This window comes from Battus philenor, unplaced genomic scaffold (genome assembly GCF_028537555.1).
Source record: "Battus philenor isolate CCGP_79_NKW_IND1 unplaced genomic scaffold, ilBatPhil1.0.hap1 SCAF_23, whole genome shotgun sequence".
In the NCBI taxonomy this organism is placed as follows: domain Eukaryota; kingdom Metazoa; phylum Arthropoda; class Insecta; order Lepidoptera; family Papilionidae; genus Battus; species Battus philenor.
The window spans coordinates 7,845,420-7,866,466 of NW_027181686.1; the positions used below are offsets into that span (position 1 = coordinate 7,845,420).

A 21,047-nucleotide genomic window follows, 5' to 3' on the forward strand; every position below is an offset into this window, starting at 1 on the left:
AGTAATGATAATAAACATGCATAGTAAGAAGATGCGTGTTCAAAATTATTATAACTATTATTAATAACCATCTATTTCTGCAGACTGTATGTACTGCCAAGGATTATTACTCTGTCGCAGTCAAATAGAGTTATAAGAGTGTACACTTTATTAATGTGATTGTAAATAGGTACAAAAACTATAAAGTTTTTTGCTCACAAATGAGCAATACATTCACCCCTTTAGTCTTTACATTTGTAACAAATCACCCTGTATGCGTAACAGGATTAGAATATTTCAGCCATAACGACACGGGAAACGTCTAATCTCTGGAAGAGCCGAACGCGTCGGGTATGGGAAGAGTGACCGCCAATAGACTAACAGGAAATTCCCACCTACTTTATAACGAGTCCGTGTTGCGTATGCGAGCTTCGTCGTACCCAACGGGATTTATATTGAATACATTTGACAATTGTACACTATACTGCCATCTAAACACATTCGTCTATTTCCTTATGACAGACAAAATGGAATTTTAAAACCTTATTCTCAAATAAACCCTATTTTTAATTCTAAAATATCTATTATAATTTATATTTTACTGAAAAACTAAAATGTGTAAATGATGCAATATTTATAAACTTTCTAACTTAACTTTTTTTTTTCGTTTCATGTTCCGATATTCGATATATAGATCGTCGGTCTCTTTCTATACTATACGGAACATGAAATGAGATTTTATATATTCTGTGGCGTAATGCGATTGTGATTTAAGGTTTCATTTAGTTTTAAAATGTAGCGAGGTGCTTTGAAAATTTTTGGTGGAATGCGGTGAATGTTAGTATATATTGTATTTTGAAATAAGTCTTGCATTAGAACCACATAAATACGTAATATTGATAGGTGATACAACAGATATTATATTATAATTGCGACAAAGGCTGGCATTGGTGCAAACGGCACTAGAAGTTTATCTCACAGTATAAAAAGTGTATTAATAATATAAAAACATTAATTTTACGATTTTATACACCGTGACTTTGATATAAATTTATAATGGTATAATAAATTAAGTGTTAGTCAGAGATATAAATAGATATTATATTTGTGATCGTAACAGTTACTTTGATATAAACGATTTTAAAGAAATTTCTTATAATATAAAAACCATAATTTTAGTCTGTGATGGAAATAGATAATACATTTACAACCATAAAAACAGTATCTTTGACATAAACGGTCTATTGTTATATAATAATTGTATGAAATCCTTAATAATAGTATGCGATAAAAATAAATATTACATTTGCGATTATAGAAAACGTAACTTTGACATAAACGGTGTTAAATAATTTTCTTATAATATAAAAACTTTTACTATTAGTCAGTGATAGAAAGAGATATTACATTGGACTTTGTAGAAACAGGTTTTCATGTAAAATATGTTGAAGTTTTTTTATAATATAATTATTTTTTGAACTTATTAATCACTGATAGAAACAGATACTAGATTTTTAATTGAAGAGACCATATTTTTGTTAAACGAATCAAACTATTACATAAAAATATTATATAATAAAATAATTTTAGCATTTTTAACCAAGCAACAGCAAATGATCAAGCCGACACTCTGTCTTCTCAGGTATCTTTTAAAATGAATGCTAAATTTGTATCGAATGACATTCCGAAACACCCACTCTATTGAAACATAATTGTAGAATCTATAGGATTGCACTCGGACGTTGTTACTGAAAAGAAGCCTAGACTAAGTCCTCAGTGCTCTGCAGCCTCCAATTTCAGGAAACATATTTCTATAACAAACAGCGAAACAATCCATCACAAAATTTTTTTTTAAAAGATTATGTTTTGAATGTGCTGTTATTTCGTATAGTTTTTACAGACAAAATATATGTTGCAGCATCGATTTTTACTATATAGATTATTATATATTTAAAAAGCTTAATATATACTTTATATGTAATTCTAAATTTGTAATATGTGACATTAATTTATTTTTTCCGATGGAAGGCAATAAGTCAATTATTTCAGCCAGTATATTCTAAAATGACCGATTTGAATATATAGTAATTTGAATTTAGAAAACGCATTAACATATTATGTTATGATTACGATATTTATTATTTCTGAAACCGTTGATTTTTGGATAGGATGTACCATATATTTATTACCAGTAAATGAACGAAACATACAAAAAATAACTCTTTTAAGTATAAATATATAATTATATCCCTGTACTGTTTCATGATGAAGATATTTATATTTTATCGGAAGTATAGACATGTTCTTTCATGAATAAAAAACCTTACTTAACTCCCTGTTGCCGCCCTTGTTCGTTAATATTTTATTTGTATATTTTCACTGGTTTGCGTACGACCCGCTACACATGGTGTACATAAATTATGACCTTTCTCCGTACGAATCGAAATTTTACTTACTCGCCGACAGATGGCGTCGTCACATGCTTGACAGAGACAAATTTAACGCTTCTAAATAGTTAAAGACGTAATATACAAGACACAAGAATCATGTTTTACCATGGCGTATTAAGTAAGGCAAATGTCACATAATATAGATTATAATAATGCATTATATTAATAGTTCATCATTTATATCTTAAATATAAACTTTTATCTTAGCTAAAAACATTTGTATTAAGGTTTCTAATATCTTTTCAAATTAAATTCTAATTTATATTTCGCGTATTTATACAAAAATACTTTTAAACGACTCAAAACGACCATTAAAGATAGTGGTAAAAAGAAGTCGGCAGAAAACTATTTACTTTCTTGTGTCATTCTCTACAGATTAAATATTCTTTTATGTAAATGTGTAATTCTATGTAAATATAATTCAGGCTGCATACATTAAGCCATCTCGTTTATTATTATTGCGTAAGTGTATATTGCTCGAATAAATTTATGTAATGCTTAAATGATTACACTATTTACAGCGAGTATTTTGTAAACTAATAAAATCGTCTAAGAAACACGATAATTCTTATCTAATAGTCCAAAAATATATTAACATTGTTTTGTTAAAGATAAATAAAATAATCATTGCATTTCTTTATATTATATTTGGAGTATGTATACCTTTTTTTAAATGTACGATGGTAAAAGACAGAAGTTAATAGAAATAATTGAGGATTTTCAATTAGGAACTCGGTTAAAATAGAGTAATGGAATATTTTTAAAAAGATGTCGTAAATATCACGGAAACGTTTTGGAATGAAGAAGTGAATTGAAATTCGAAAGAAATTTTGTAATTGTTAATATATTGTACACGATAATATTAACTTATGAATAAGAGTTAGAAAAGATAGTAATCTTTTAGATTGCAATGTAATTTATATTGTAGCGTAAATAACTTGAATAAATAGCTGTCATTTAGCGCGCCAGTCTCTGAAAAAAAGTTTTATCATCTGTTTTGGATATTATAAAATGTTTTCTATGTCGCATTCACATTTCACATGTTAACGTATATGATCCATTCATAATCCGAAACAACATTCGAAATATAAGACGCGTTCGTTGAGAGGACGGGCGTTTATAGCTTTATTTTTTCTTTTTAATGTTAAGACTTTAAACTTGCGATGTCTCATCTTGCGAACAGGTCGGGTCCTTAAAAATTAAAACAAATAAAAAAACTGGCAAATGACCGCGACGGCGGTAAACGCCGGGACCCAACGAGATTCGACAATTTTAGCTGATAACATATTTAATACTTTGACTGCCGGCGCCAAATGTTTAAATCCTTTGTTTTTAAGTTATATGATGAATTGAATAAAATATATTTTTATTAATTTTTAAAAGTATCATCGACAATATATCATAGACAGACGCCCACTATAAGGCATAGGCTTTGACCAAAATCACCACGACTGGTCCCAAGCTGTACGTATCCAACGGATTCCCACAACTTTAACTTTGACGTCGGTCCACCTAGTGGGGGGCTTGCCCACGCTGCCTCTACCACCTCATGGTTTAATATAACTCGAAAGTGTATATATTCATAAAACTGATTACTTCATCTTGTGAGTTCATAATATAAATATCATATTTGTAAGTGTACAATACTAATAAAAAAATAACTTTTATAATATATTTATTTGGTTTATTGGTAATGTAGTAAAATAGAGAGCCAAAAAAACACTAATAAAATATCACAGGATAATTTTTTATCACTAGCGATGAAGATTATTTGTTTTACAAAGAAAAACTTAAAGCAAAAAGGTTTTATACTATTTAATATTATTTAAAAATGGTCACGATATTGAGAATAATTTATTTATAAAAAGTATACGTTACGGTTTCTGTTAGGGTTATTTTTCGTGCTTATACCTAAGTACAATATATTGTAAATATATTTTAATTTAAGATTATTATATTACGAACATTGTAAATTAATCATTCACTTATGAAGATTTCGAATTATAGCTTATTAGTTACTGGAAGATTCAAATCATGATTATAACATTTGAAAGTCAAAAAGAGATATTATCAAGACCGAACCACGTACTATACTTTCGTAGTTGCTCAGTACATAAATCTTTATCAGTGTTAAGCAGTATTGGTTATTTAACGGTGAAAGCCTTTTTAGTCGTGAACGTAATTAGTTAATTTTTGAACAAAAAATGGAGAGGTAATTGTAAAAAGAAATGTTTATTGTTGTTATTTTTCTGACAACATTTAAAATAACGTTTATGAATTATTTTAGTGACACTTATTACTATTTTATGAGCCAAAATTGAAATTTATATACAAATATAGTAATAGACATATGACAAATTCAAGAAATAAAAATAAACTAGCACCGCCCAAATTTCAACTATCAAAGAACTAACAAATCTTTCATGGGTCTGAATGTACGTCTGTGTAATAAAGTCCCAGAAAGTATCTTAGACCTTCCTTTTCTTAGTTTCAAATCTATACTTAAAAATATGTTTTTTAATGAATCCTGTAATAGCATTCTAAAGTTTTTAATTGATCGAAAAGCGTGAATCTTGACTTCTAGTATAATGTATGCAGAAAATTGTTGAATTTCGTTTAAAAAACTAACTGTTGAGTGTCGGCTCTTCTCAGCAGATCAACATTCCGAGCCGGTGGCAACTTACTACTTATAATGTGAAAAAAATCGACGGTAAAAAAGTGCTTGTGAATGTCTACTTTAATAAAGTAATTTTGAGTTTGGATGCATCCGAAATCATATTTTGTTTTGAGAAGTGAACGGATAGCTGATGCGAAAGTGTTCTTTTGGTCGGAGAGTCGCGGGGTAGAGTAATTCAGAAATCAAAACCGCGTGTCTCCGCGGCGCGGTCGCATGCGCTGCGAACTTTTGAAGTCGGCGGGCGCGACAGCGGCGGAGGGCGCAGCCCGCCACAAAAGATATCGCGAGACCTAACGAGCTCAATTGACGAACGAACGGAAACGTGTCCAATTAGAAGGAGGCGGCGAGCGTCGCCCCCGCGCGCCGCATTAACCAGATTAGCGGAGCGGAGAGCGAGGTGTGGCGCGGCGGACACCTCGCGCGCGGGAAAACAACGCGCGGCGCCGGCCCCGCCCCGCCGACACGGCGCGCGGGGTGCACGCGAGGCGCACGCGGGGCCGCGCGGCGCGGGGAGGGCAGCCGCGCGCCATTGGCCGGGCGGGAGGGTGTCGCGGCCGGCGCCGCCGGCGGCCAGTCGTTTGACGCCCGCCGCGCGAGCGGCCGCACTGAACGTCGCGAGCGCCGCCGCGGCATGCGGCTCGCATGAGCGGGCGCCCGCGCGACACCTGGAGCCGACGGGCACGCCGGCCGTGGAGCGCGCGCCTTGGGTCCCGGGCGGCGCGGGCATGCGCTTCGAGGGCGCCGAGCGGCGCGACGCCGTGGCCTTCCACCCGCTGCTGGCGCCGCGCCCCAGCGATTTCTCGGTGTCGGCGCTGCTGACGGCGGGCGCGCTGCCGCCGCCGCCGTATCTGCCAGCCGCGCTGGCGGCCGCGGCCGCACTGTCCGCGCCCTGCCCGCTGCTCAAGCCGCCGCCGCCGCCCTACGCACCGCTGCCTCCCGACGACGACGGGGTCGTCGATGACCCCAAGGTCACGCTCGAGGGCAAGGACCTCTGGGAGAAGTTCCACAAGCTTGGCACCGAGATGGTCATCACCAAGAGTGGCAGGTCAGTACGGCCGCGACGTCCGAACGTGTTCGCTATCCGCGCGATCAGTGCTGTGTGTGTAATTATCTCCACCGTCCGTCCGTTTCGTTCTCCCTGAATACGTCCAGCGTGATGCAGCGCGTGTGTACACCTCGAGCGCAGCGGCGCGTGTGTACATCTCAAGCCACGGCTTCGTTCCTCGTCTCTCCTGTACGCATCTGGTCTCGCTTGCATCAAAGCGACTAAATACTTTCGTTCGAGTAACCCACGGCGCTGGATATCCGGTACGCATCTGGTCTCACTTGCACCGTAACGACTAAACTGTCTTATTAGAGTCACCCACTGGATATCCTGTGCGACCGGTCCGCGTCTGCGAACTCGTGCCGTCGACACGTAATATCTCTTAACGGCCGTAAATCTAGTTTCATTCATGTTATGCCATAAAATTCTCGTGGAGTCATAACAACTCCATTTAAATAATATAATGCTCTTCATTTCATATTACTTTTCGTTTTTCATTACAATGTAAACATTAACTTGATCGTTATCTCTGCAAAATATTTTTTTTTAAGATATCCATTGCAAAATTTATTTATACAATATTTAATAGTAATTGAAAATAATATTTTAACGTTAAGTATTACAATATTAATGGTCTCGTTGCATTATGAAAGTGTAAATGCATTCGCAAAGGGTTACCGGTAGCGTCATAGGCACATTTTTTCATCAAAACACGCTCCCGACGGCAAATGACCTGCATTTAATCTTGACAAACACGATTTAACCGCGTTCATTAATAAAAGTGAGTGAAAAATCTATAGCAAATACCTAATAATGTCAAGTTGTATAGATTATAATAGGTAACAAATTTCATTGTGTATTCAAATGTTTGTTAGAACTTTTTAAAATAACGTAACTTTTTTAAGAAAACTTCGTTACACGTAAAAATTATGAAATAAAAGTTAAAAAGCTGTTATAATTTTTCTACAATTTATTTTGCTTAATATTTTATTTACTTATATTGAACACTTAGACGTTAAATTGAAAAATATATACAATAAAATTAATAACACATTGTGAGGAATTCGAACTTTTTATTAAGTAAAACAATTCGAGTGGCGAATTTGCGAGAAATGTCTCTATCGTTAATAACAATAAAACATTTTGTTACATGTATGTACATACATCTTATTTTCAAAAATCAACAATGGCTATTACTGTCTTTATCGACTGAGGTAACACACTATATGTTAATTTTTTTATGATGTATTCTTGATTCTATAAATGCTTGTAGTTGCCAATGCTAAACTATATTGCACAAACTATACATAAAGTTATTTATAACAGGAATCGTGTATAACTTTACGCTAGATAACTTATAAACAAGTTATTGAACTGACTGCAAAGTCGTCATGATTGCATCATTATGACGCGGTATCAGATATATAATAATAACATACGTCCAAAATTAGTTGTTACATTTATTTTAGACTCAGTTATTAATAGTACACTAGGTCAATGAACGAATTAAAGTTATAACAGAATATTTTAAATGCTGAAAAAAAGTTTTTGATTAAATTTAAAAGTTTATATAATCTGTGGTGTTCACTGTCGTTACAAAATTAATATCAACGTGTATCCGTCGATACAGCCACTTAAGGGTCCACCCGAGGCGAATTTTCGAGAGTAACCCTCAAACATCAAAGTGCGGGAACTTTTTTTTTTTTAAAGCAAGAAAACTGTGAAGTGTAGAAGGAAATCTGCTAGAAGGGTTTTGCACGAGGCGCCAGGTTTTCGTTCCCCGAACTTTCTCCGAGTCCTTTATAAATGTTTTCGTTTTTTTTTTCTCTACTGCTACAAAACTTTTGTCCTTAAATGCTCACTTGTTTTGTTCTTTTGGTGGTGGCAGAATTGTGTGTTTCTTTTTAATTTACGCCGAAATCGCGTGCAAGTTATTCGCGTTACTGATATTATCTTACTTATAAAGCGAGATAGTGCCACAGACTCTATTAAAAAATATAACTTTTTTTTTAAATTTACACCGTTACTTATTTGACGTGTATCTTTTGTATCAATTCAATTTTATTTTTAAATTTATTTTTAAATTACAAACGTATATAATGACCGCTGTGAACGCGATTTTCTAAAACATTTGTTCCTACTTTATTTGAATAGCATACGAAACTTAGCCTTTACCTTATGTTCGTTTGTACCTAATAATTTCTAATTCTCTTTTTTTTCAAAATATAAAGTACGAGAAGTTGTAAAGTTAGTGCATAGCGTAAGAAAAACAACAGCAAGTTAAGTTACTACAGTTTTTTCCCGTGAACAAACATATAAACGCTCAAACCTTTATATTACTTAGAACAAATTTAATATAAATATCAACATGTAAAGTTTAATAATGTATATTACATTTTCAAAACTAAATAAAGTTCAGAATTATTTAAAAAAGTTGTAAAGCTATCCTACTATGATATATTTTACATACATAATATTTTTAAGTAGTCATTACCTAGGTATAGTATATATGTATATAAAAGAAAAAAATATATTTACACAGAGCTGTATGCAATTTAAATATCTTAAAAATATTCAATCAAATTATCCTTTGAATAAGCGAAAATAAGTCTAGTAACTTAATTAAAAATAAATGTATTCTTTGGTCTAATAATTTTCCTTTGATTCATTGTTAGGCTAAATAAATATACCTTTATATTTGTTTATTTTACATGCAAAGACTACATTTTCGTAATAATCGTTTTGAATTTTGTATAATAACTATTATTTTAACCTATAGATGCCAACTGAAAAGCATACGCCTTCCATAAAGATATCTATAGGGGATTTATCATAAACCCACGCTTGGTATTATGGGATAGGACATAGGACGCTGTTGCTCATCCTTTGGAAAGTTATTTATGAGCAGTGGCAATCAAGTGTGAATATAAGATTGTGTCCCAGGAATCGAACCCGCGACTTACGAATTCAAGTCTCAGTCCTCTACCACCAGGCTAACTCTGCTCTATATTATAATGTAGATATATATTATTACATATATATATTATATTTTTTGTTAATGCTTCAAAAGTATACCTATGTAGTATTGATTTTGTTAGATGTGTTCATTTTAATTAGATGAACTTATTTGTATATCATTGATAAAGTTAAAAGAGGAATTTTACTTCTTCCGCAAGAACTTGTAGAAGATTTTTATTCCTACAGTCCGTCTTGGTGGTATCATCACGTCACATTGTTCTGAGCAAGTACAACTGATTGTTTAAAAGTTTAAGGATGTATGTATTTATATTGTTGATCAGTAATAAAGAATAAAACATGTGTTTACACGTACCATTAGTTTGCACGGCGCGGATTACCGTTCATTGTTTTTGCTTATGCTACGAGTCAGCTTGTTTTTTAACTGATTTCTATTTAACCTGTGATAAAACACAGTGCAGACCGTAGATTAATGAAAAATGCAACGGATAGCTATATAAAAATAACCTAAAACTATATTATTATTGTGATATACCCATATAATAACAGTGACAAAGATAATGTAGTAAAGATTTTTGTTTACATAAAAATAGAAACCTAAATAATTCAAGTTATATTTCTATTAATTGAAGGCAATATAATCTGTCACTTTCACTCCTTAAAAGTGCGATTGAAAGAGCGCTATATTAACTCGGTAAGGTGAATACGACACTATGATATTTACCATCTTTGTTTTCTCATTAAGGTCAGCTAGTTTCATCAATTTTTAGCTTTTTTACAGCTATATTTTTTTATCATTTGAAGAAACTACTAACAAGCTTATTACCATCAGCTTTACGTGAAAAAGGCAAGATATTTAGTTAATATAAAGATTTCTTACTTTTAATTGTCTAGGGCAATATAGAGGTTGTTTGGTTATAGGTGTAACAGCTTTAAAGATGTGAATGCACAAATATGTTGCTATAACTTATCTTTTCTATTAAAATGAGATAGGCCAATAGCTTCCGGCAATATAAGTCTGCAGGGACAGCTTATCGCCAGCATATCAGCCTATAGGCGCCCACTGCAAGATAGGTCTCCTCCAAAGTTGCACGAATGACCGGTCTTGCGCTGCTGAGAGCACCCAGCAGCCAGAGTCTTCCCGCGACCTTAAATATGTCGTCAGTCTACCTAGTGGGGGCCTATCAACGCTATCAGCGTCGTCATTCGAGAACCTTCCAGCCCAACAAAGCAATTCTTTAGACTCTATCCGTGATCCTGGTTCTTCTACTGATCTCTTCATTTTCAATTCGACCTTACAACGAAAGTACGAGCATGGTAAACAATAAATAATGTTAATATGTTACAATCCGAATTCTGAAAACTCCTTTTTTACTAAATTTATTATTATTCATTCATTATTTCTATTACCATATTTAGGGAGGGTGTACCATACAAATGAGCTATAAGTTTACCCCGTAAAAGCTATATACACTCATATCCAATCACCTGTACATATATATATATATTACAGTAATGTATCTAATATATAGTAATATATATTAATGAACAGCAAATGACCTGTACAAGAAACTTTAAATCTTTTATATCTATATCCAATCATCTTGTATGTACAACGCGATAGCACTATGAGAAATTAGGCTATATGTGTATTTAATGGTCAAGATTAGAAGCGAGACCACTGGTCAGTGCCAATTTTAAGTTTATCTGTTTTTTTCTTCTATCTATGTCTGGCAGTGATGTTTTATATGATTAAAATGATGACCATGACAATATTTGCAGCATTTTATGGAATTTTGTGTTTCAGTCATGGTCGTACTTAAGGATTGACTGTTAGTATTTTGTGAAACTATGTTAGGATAATTCACTCTTTCACTGTATGTCTGATGATTTTCTCTTTTACCGCATCCGTAAGTAATGATAATTTAGTTGTTAGTTAGTCACAGACCATCTACCAATTGTAATAATTCGCAGTACTTTATTTTGGTAGCGCTTAGTTTGGTAGCATGATAATCTCTATCTTAGAGCGGCTGAATTTATATTTTTAGAAGCAAATCTGATTTTCTAAGGCCTTCTATATTCAGTTATTTTAAACTGGAACACTTTCCATCTATATCTTTCAAGACGTAAATAATTCTTGAAGTGGTTTGATTTTAACAAATGTGTAAAATATAACATATTAATAAATTTATTTGTCTCAATATAAATTAAAAGATACCTAAAATGCATAAGAGTGCGTTATTTTCAAGATACAATACCTCCTTCTTGATCTTTTAGCTTTTGACCTAAATACGGAACATTTATTTTTCTCGTAAGATCCCTTGAGTGTGCTGAAGTATTATAATTGAGCATGTTGATTTAAGTTTAGATGAAAACGTCGATGATATTATACTTTATGCGTATTTCAATAAAAATTACAAAAGACACAATATTTTACAAAATAACTTTTCTGATAAATAATTTTAAGGTTTTGTTCAAATAAAAATATTTTCTTAACATAGTTTTTATTGATTTAAAAAGAGGGAAATAATATTTATTAAAAAGGTTTGCTGATCGTTAATATTTCCTTAATTCGAATAAATTGCCACCGTGAATGACTTCTAAATAATATGTTCGGACGAAATAAATTTGTTATTATGTCCATTTTAACTGAAAGTTTACTCTATAATGTTGCTTAACTTAAAATAAGTATTTTAAATTGAGTTTATTTTAAACTTTAGAATAAAAAAAAAAACTTTTTTTAAAATAAGAACAATATGGCTTCAAGTATATGTCAAAAGATATAGAATTAAACGAATAATAGTGTCGGTTACACTATGTATTAACTGTAATGCCAACTTGTTATCTATAATGACTTAATATAGCTCGAAACCTGTCACATTTAATTTAGAAACTGTTTTTCTAAAACACGTAACGTAATAGTGTTGAAATAATTTGTACCTTGTGGCCGTAAGTGTGCTGGGCATTAATTATTTATAATATATTTAGTTCGCCATGTTGACTTTGCAGTTTATAATCGAATACATTATAAAAAATACATGAATAACTAATTATTAATTAAATACTGCGATATTATGCGCTGCAGTTTAGTTAACTGTTACAAAATTATACAGTAAAATAATCGTAAAAAATGTCACGTAAATAGAATTATGCTATTATAATAACGACTCGATACACGTTCTCTTTGATGACTGGATTATCCATTCTCATTCATTAGACATTCGATTTTTAAACCTTTTTTTTAAATATATTTTTAGGCATAGACAACTACATTTCACTGGATTTTAAATAACCTTAATACAGAATTTTGTTGTATGGCTACATTTAAAGAAAGAAGCGACAGTTAAATATAAAAAAAAAATTAAAACCAAAATTCTGGTTATTAAACAAGACGATAGATTTGACGAATTAATAAATTTATTCACATTTATTTTATTGAAAATAAATTTATTTTTACGTGACATTCACGGAAATTGTAAGCTGGGCTTAATATTAATATATAAATCATCATAAATTTTCTAGATTAGACACCATTATATTAATTTTTACACTAAATAAAATTCAGGTATAGAAAAAATCACGTTTCCATATTATACATACGTTAAATTATGAATATCTCCAGAAACATAATTTAAATATTTTTCTTAAAAATATAAGCTAATACCAAGACAGATAATATTATTTTAAATGTTTAATTTGCTTGTCATTTTTCAATTACATATTAATGAAAAAAATAATGAAAAACAGGCAGCGGTATGTACTTTACATACGACCAACTACGTTATGACGAAAACGATTTTTACAAAAACAAATTTATATTGTCTTTATTAGAAGACTTTAAAAACTATTTTAAATTTGAAATAATGTAGTAAATCTGGTACGTCATTTTTTTTATAAAGTAGATTATAAAAACATTAGAGAGGTTATGTTAACACAACAGACAATTTCATGGTTATTGGCCCAGAACATGAACAGAATGGCCACTATTTTTAACATTGCTACATATGTTTTCTGTAAAAAAAACTTTTTCCTGCATTTCATTCCGTCGAAATGTAAAAAATAAGACTAAAACGTAACGTTATAATGGTATTTGCGTAGTTTGTTCTGAGCCGTCAAGACTCTTGGCGATCCGAAGCCAGTTCCGTATTTAGGTCCCGTAAAGTTTTCTAGATCCAACTATTTCAGCTATCAGCTCGGATCTCTCAGTCGGCTAGAACTAATTCAGTGGACGGTCCCGCTGATTGGCGGCCATTTTGTGGGCGCGGCCTGTAACGTGATATGTAAACAGACTCGATAACGTCTTTAGCACTGCGGTTGTCAATAAAATCCGTTTCAAACATAACTTTACACATATATTTGAAATACAAACAATTTATTAGATACTGAACAAATCAAATTATTCTTTTTTATAATCGTCTTATCGTTTACGCAAAGAAGTTAATTTTACGATAAAACGTATATTAAATTGGTTGCTTATTTTCATTTCGTAAATAAGTATAGACTTCTATAAATTCAAAGACTCTCTTTAAAAGTATATTACAATTAGGCCTGAATTATTCAGTAAACCATTACGATTAAATATCAAAATGATATTTAATTAATATAATAATATTTTAAAAAAGGTTTTAATAATAGGACATATATAAATTATAATAACATATAGATCTTTAGTTAAGTAAATTTATACTCTTACATAAACATCCTTTTGTCTATTGGCAAAATTGGGAATGCATAGTTACATAAGTATTACACATTATATTTCTATTTCAAAATAAGATCCTATAAACGTATTCTAATACGAGTATCTACAATACGAGTCTGTGGTGAATTAACTTAAAAAATTTTTCAATACTGGAATGAATATTTTGTGAAATTTTGGCGGGAAATTTTACGCACATATTTCCCACTTGATTTTTTAAATATTTTTAAATTCAAGTTTTATAATTATATTTGAAACAACGGTATTATTCAAAAAGTTGAAATATGCGATAACATCTATATTTAAAAAATAGAGAGAACGCACCTATTGTGATTTCAGAACGAATTTTTAATAAAATTGTATGAACTGATTTAGGATTAACACAAACATAAAGTAAACGCTGACAGCATGCGTAACGCGTGTCCATGCGTAAAATGCGCTCCCAGCGATCCGTCGGCTCGGTGTAGCCAGTTAATTAATTGCGTCCCAACATGCCAGCATCTTGTACAAATTTAATGTCGAGATTACAAAGCGGTTAAAATCATTTAAGTCCCCCTCACACTAACCAATCTGATCTTCTTGAACTGTCCTTTTAATTAGTTTTAATAAGTTCCAGTTAATTTTAATTTCGTTTACTCGATTACAAATTTACGCTAAACTATTTTACAGTTGACTGTTGGAGCTGAAAGGTTCTCGATGGGGACCACGAGCTGGTAGACGCGGACTGGTTAAACCCCCCACTAGGTAGACAGACGAGATAGTCAGGGTTGTAGAACTGGATATTACTAGTGCAAGGTCGGCCATCGTGCCGATCTTATCCAAAAAAGTTTTTGCGTTCGTTAAAATCTAAACCAGCAAAAGTTATAGTAAAGTTTATATATCGCGACTTGAGAGATAATGGAATGTACTTTATTTAGATATTTAATCGTATTACGCTGAAATATTAACGTTACTATTATTTAATAATTATTATTTGATACCGGTAACAACTGCTCTAAGTAAGCTCTTTTTCTAGTGGAGAATACAATTGCGCTCTATGTTTTAACCATAGTACGTCCACTCCTTGACATAAAGAACCCTTTTAGCTTGTCGATAACACCATTTTAACGGCTTTCATCCAGACTATAACTTGTACTTGATACAAAAGGAATGATTAGATTCATCAATTTAGAAATTTTGCTGGCTTCGACTACATCAAGAGAAAATATGAATGAATTGCTCTTTCAGCCGAAACTGTCATGACCATCTACATGGCTTAGCAACAGGACGTGAAATAATAGACAGGATTAGCTTGACAAAAACAATCGATGAAGACGAGGTTCATCTATTTCGGACCCTTTCAAATTGAAATGATAAACGCGTATTGAGTGATATCACAAGGCCATATTTCGGAGGACATTACGCTTGGTCGCTCCAGAGAGCGTCCGCTCAAGCGATTTAAGAACTCAGTGGTCTCTCAATCCTGTTAAAATCTGTGTCATGACCAGAGCCCAGGCATCCGGGAAAACCATCGAGCTACGTTACTATAGTGTTACCAGAAACTGGTGCGTCGCACCTTAGGCATGCGCATGGCGTGACCGGCCGCTATAAACGCTCCCGACAACATTCATGCTTTCTTCATTGCCACCTTCTTCCTGCGATTTCATTAAAGGACCACCTTTTCAGAAACTACTGTACAAACAGCTTACGGTGGTACTGCAGTTATGAGACAGCGTTAGTATATAAAAGTCGAGGTTTCAGTCCATCGCGAACACTCGAGTCGAAATGATAAACGCGTTGCAGGTATTGTACATTTGCAACATAAGCCTAGATCTTTAGAAGTAATGGTCAAAGAGGTTTAGGGAAAGTGCCTTCAGCAAACTGACACCTTAACTCCTAGAAATCTGTAATGCCACTTGGGTAAGTAACTTTCAATAGTTTCGGCTTGTTTTAGGAGGTATTAGTAATGCACAAAACTGTTTCCCCGAAGGAATAACTGTCTTCATTATTAATTCTGTTTGAAACGTTCGAAGTCTGTTTCATTTCCGACGAATGTCCTTTAAACGCGCGGCCTGTGTCAGCGCTGATCACTTTCTAAACGGTTTCATTAGCGATACGATTGCACGCGATGGCCATAAATCAGTGCGTTTTAATGTACGCGTCGGCTTAGCCACTTCCAGTCGCTTCCTTCCGTTTACTAAGTAAAAACATTGCGTTTGTTAAATCCAATCACTGTCTGTGCTTTGGAACTTATGCATGATTGGTTAAAGGTGTAAAATCTTTACATGCATAGCTTATTTATAAGCAAAATGCTTTAAAACTTTTACATATATTTGAAATCAACCACTATAAAGTGAATCTGAAATAATATATTAAGGTATCATACATTACTCTATTATTTCTATTGGAATGCAACAAGGTGATAACTTCTGGCAGTAATAGTTAATTTTAATATGTCATCACCATTACCATCATCTTTATGTCAACCTGCAGACGCCCACTGCAAGGCGCAGGATCGCCATAGCAGCCGGTGTCACGCTGTCTGCATGTATCGTGCTTCCTGCACCTTTGCTATGTTGTCGACCCACATAAAGGGGGGAAGGCCCCAGCTCCACGACTTTAAGTTTTTTTTAAGTTTAGTTCATTCAGTCATTTCATCATCACATATTATATCTGAAACCATCAATTTTTGGATATGGTGTACTCTTTAATGCTTATTCATCTGTAACAAATCATCCTGTATTCTTTAACGTTCATAAGAGTGCTTCAAATTGATGTTACATAAGTTCATTCTTACGCTTGTTTTCATAATTAATTGTGTAAATCTAGCTGGTTACGTGGTATTGTTAGAGTCATAGAAAGACGCTGGATATAAGCCGATTCCTACCGGTCTATTGGAAACCTTTTGTAGTGGATATTCACTAGTGGACATTCTACGGTTAAAATGATGAATTATTATAAACTTTAACTAACACCGCGGTAAACAAAGTAGTCATTGATTAACGATATATCAGATATTAGAATTGTAAAATGTTTGTGACCAGTGGCAATCGGTTCGATAGGGAACAGTGCATGTCAGACGTCGTTTACACCCGTTCTTAGAGCCGCCCGCTCCCTAATCACGAACAGCGCGAGCGAATCGCAGTTGGATCCGGATCCATCCTTGGCTCGCCTGTGGTCCACTCTACCGTTCCATTCCACATACTCATCAACACTACACAGCTGTACTCGAGTAGAGCGGTTTACTACGTGCGAATGTCATTGTACAACTGGAATGCGTCTGTCCAGCTTCTGTTTTATTTTTAAGCTCACAGACCCTTCCGCTCCGTCAACTCAGTTACTGTAAAGCTGTAAATGCCCTCGGACTAATATCATTAACTTCAATCGAAACCAAGTAGTGAAACGTTGCTAGAAATATGTAATGGTTGCTCTTAATTATTTGTTAGTAAATTTAAAAGTATTTAAAATATATCTATATTGTATTTTTAGTGTACTTTGCATACCGCGTTAATTGGATCTTTTTTTTAATTTCTCTATTGTTGTTTTAGTATAGATAAATCGATTTAAATTTTATTCATCATATCAGTAGATAGACACCCACTACAAGACCTAGATTTGCCCTAAAACTCATGGAAATTTTATCAAATATTGTTTGGAAGCTTTTACTTCTAAATGGGACAATACAAAAAACATTCCTTTACCGGCGTTAAATAAACGCCTAAATTTAACTTTATTATTATTAATAAGCTTACACAAGACTTATATGAAACGAGAGAAAAGAAAGGATAACAAGAATATCATGTTACGAGGGATGAGGGTAGAATTAAGTTTAGGACAAGCAGTGAATAGATAATAAATAGAACCCTTATTTAGCCCACATTCACACAAAACTGTCCCTAATTTTTAGCTCGCCTAGTTAAATTATAAATTGTTAAATATTAATGACGAAGCATCTGTCAATCATGACAGATGTCAAAATTGACAACAGACAAAAAAGAACAAGCATACAAAATCGTAATTATGACGTAAACGAGTTCGTTATATTAATGTCAAGGGGGTTAGCAACATGTAGAGCCGACTCCATCGTGACAGCGACACCTAGCGATGTAGCGGACAAAAGCTTACAAAAGACTACTCATGCCTTAGTGAGAAAAGTTTCGTTAAAAGCTGTTTTAATATAGCGGTCAAAAGTTCTGATACTTAGATACGTTTATTTATTACAAAGTATATTAGTCCATTTAATATATTTTTTTATATTCCTTACGTATTAGTGTACGAATTTCAAAATTTTCTGATAAAAATAACATATTTCTGGCGACCAAAGTTAATCCTATAATTAGTGTCTATAGCATTTTTTTTAAAATTTGATTATTAATTACTTTGAAAATAGAAATCTTTAAAAAGCTCACGTAGTGGATATTGTTTTACAACGATAACATATGAAATAATAACGACACCGTTGTATATACTTTCATAATGAATAAGTTTTGAATAGCAATAGCAGGAAATAAGAACCAGCGCATTGATTTGATTGACAGTTATAGCTGCTCATGACAGCGAAGTTTCTATCACTCCACACGCTTATTGCCGTATATGGAGACGCGTTACTTTTACAATGAATTATAAGCCAGACATAAAAACGGAAAACGCTATTAACTTGCCATGAATACACTGTACTCGGAACATAATGAATATTCATCGTTTTCTGTAGCGTTATTAAAAGAGAAAAGGCTAACGCGTTATAACGCATGTGCTATAATTATGTCAATCAAATATAATTAGTGCTGTTATGGCGCGAAAACTGTAATTTCAAAGTGTTTTTGTACATACCATTTTGCACATAAATTTAGTTTTTCCTTTTCCCCCCTCTTTGTTTTTCTCGCTCCTTGATCGTGTTGAAGACGCTAAATTTAAATGAAATGAAATCGTTCCACTTGAAAAAAGATAAATGCCTCATAAAGAGTCCTTCATAAATCAACTTTCAAGATAATCGGTCACGCTGTTTTGCACCAAATTATACCTCATTACTGGAATTAGAATTGAGTGTACTTTTTTCGAAGAATTAAAAAAAATTATAATTGTAATATGAGTAAAACATTTTTAAAAATAATTATTATGACAATTAATTAAGTTACTTTGAACTAAGTTAAATTGAATTAACTTAAATGATGATAACATTATAGTTGTTGTTTTTATTGTAAGGCCAATTTCTGTTCAAGCCGACATTTTACATTTGTGGGCACTTTGACATTAAAATTGGACTTTTTTATGTAAATAAAATTCAAAACACAAAATTCGTTAAAATTTTTATGCGCATAGAAAGAACTATAAATAGACTTTATCACTGATTGCCTATAAAATTAGCTACACCATATGGATCGAAACAAAATTCCCAAGTCTTTTAGTTTTAACGATTACTGGTTATTTAAATTAATTAATTTGATTTCAAAAATATGATTGCCTCATTTATTTTCACAAGCTTGCTTATCCATTTTTCTCTGATCTTTGCCAATGTGGGATGGATCTAGTTTGCTTAACATGTCCAATTGTTTGAAATAAGGTTCAATTAAAAAAAATCAATAAGGGCCGTAAGAACGGTAGGTCAAGGTTCCTTGTTCCACTTTTGTCTATCGGGCCACTCTAGTGTGGATGGCTGTTAATTAAAAATACACGGCGGTGGATTGCCGGGGGACGCGATCACAATTTAAGTTAAATAAACCACGAATAAAGGCGTCGTGTAACGACCGCGCAGTCAATATTGAAGTGCTTAAGTTATTTTTTTTATTCATAATTTCTCCGCGACATTTTTTTGGGAATGGCTAACGAATGCATCGCTTTTTTTTCGGTCCTCGAGGCCCGCGCACCGCCGCCGCTGTTGATCTCTCGATCCTGTTAAAGCATGAAATTTAATTCGAAGTGAAAACTGTCTCTTAACAGCCACTCGAGCGGAAAGCAGGCTCCCATTAGCACAGATAAGTGAAATTCACAGTTACATTTCCGAATACCGAATTCCCCCGCGGAGGTAACGAAACCACGAATTAGGGGAAGCCAAATAAGTGCAAAACCCGCGATTAAGTAATTGCGAAATTCGCCCGAGAGTTTTTAATTTGTACGAAAGTCGTTTTGTAACTTCCCGAACTTGAGAACTGCTAATTACACGTGCTAGTTTTATTTGCAAGGTGTTGCGTAGACGAATTGCAGATATATTCAATCTTTAAATTTTATAGGCACGGCAGTGATAGCCTAGTAGTAGATAACTGTGACATATTGTTATAACTATACTAAGTCTACACTCTTAACTGATCACTTCGGTCTATCAGGAACCTAACTTTAAGATTCCCTATAATTTTATTTTCAAAGTTTATTATTATAGTCTGATAAATATATTTTTAGAACAAGTTTAATTTTAGTCCCGTAATAGTACGAGTTGGTAGACGCGGCGTGGACCGACAACATGTTTAAAAATCGTGGGACACTAGTCATTGTGGCGATCTTTGGTGACGGCTTATCCTTTGCCCTGGGCGTTTATCGACTAATATGACTGAATGAATTGTGCGATCGCAGGTCGCCGATTCGATTCGCAGCAAGAGCACTGTTTCGACGACGATTAAGAAAATCATTATAAGGAAACCGACATATCCTGTGACATCTATAAATCCGCACTAAGCTATCGTTATGGATTACGGCCAGTACCCTACAGGTACTCTCTGATAAAAGATACGTGTCCTCATAATTTCAGCCGTTAGCCCTTCTCTGCTAGTCACAGACTCCTCTCATATATTTACAATACGATCAAATATAAGCGGCTTGAATTCAGCGTCATCCGACAACCTTCCCCACCCAACAAAGGTCGTCTGTACGCCTTGGGCGTAGACGTCCTGCTCTGCGCTGACCAGTTAGTGGCATTATATCCTTTGTTTCGACTATTCTCTTATCTATTACAAAATATTTTTACATAACAATTTATCATTTTTACTAATAATTGATACGGTTACTTTTATTTTATTTTCTGCGCCATATATCTATTAATAAATAATTAATGCAGTATGGCTTTTCCACCATCGACTTACATCAAACATAGGATCATATTTAGTAATGTTTAATTATTAATTATTTGTGTCACTATTACATATTATACCAGAGCTAATAATGCCTAAAGAATAGACAGTCAATGGGTGACTACCAAAAAGACGTTTTAAGAATAGAATTCGTTATTAAAACTCATTAATATTTGTTTTTGTT

The 21,047-nt window shown here is 33.5% G+C and overlaps 1 protein-coding gene across 6 annotated transcripts in view; it reads left to right on the forward strand.

Moving 5' to 3' along the window:
- The first annotated feature begins 5,831 nt into the window (after window positions 1-5,831).
- LOC137924038 (optomotor-blind protein-like) overlaps window positions 5,832-21,047 on the forward strand; it is a 135,826-nt gene continuing 120,610 nt past the window's right edge. For all 6 annotated transcript variants that reach the window (XM_068767340.1, XM_068767343.1, XM_068767342.1 and 3 more), the window contains exon 1: window positions 5,832-6,151. In XM_068767340.1, the coding sequence (XP_068623441.1) occupies window positions 5,832-6,151 (320 nt within the window). The remainder of the gene's footprint in view (window positions 6,152-21,047) is intronic.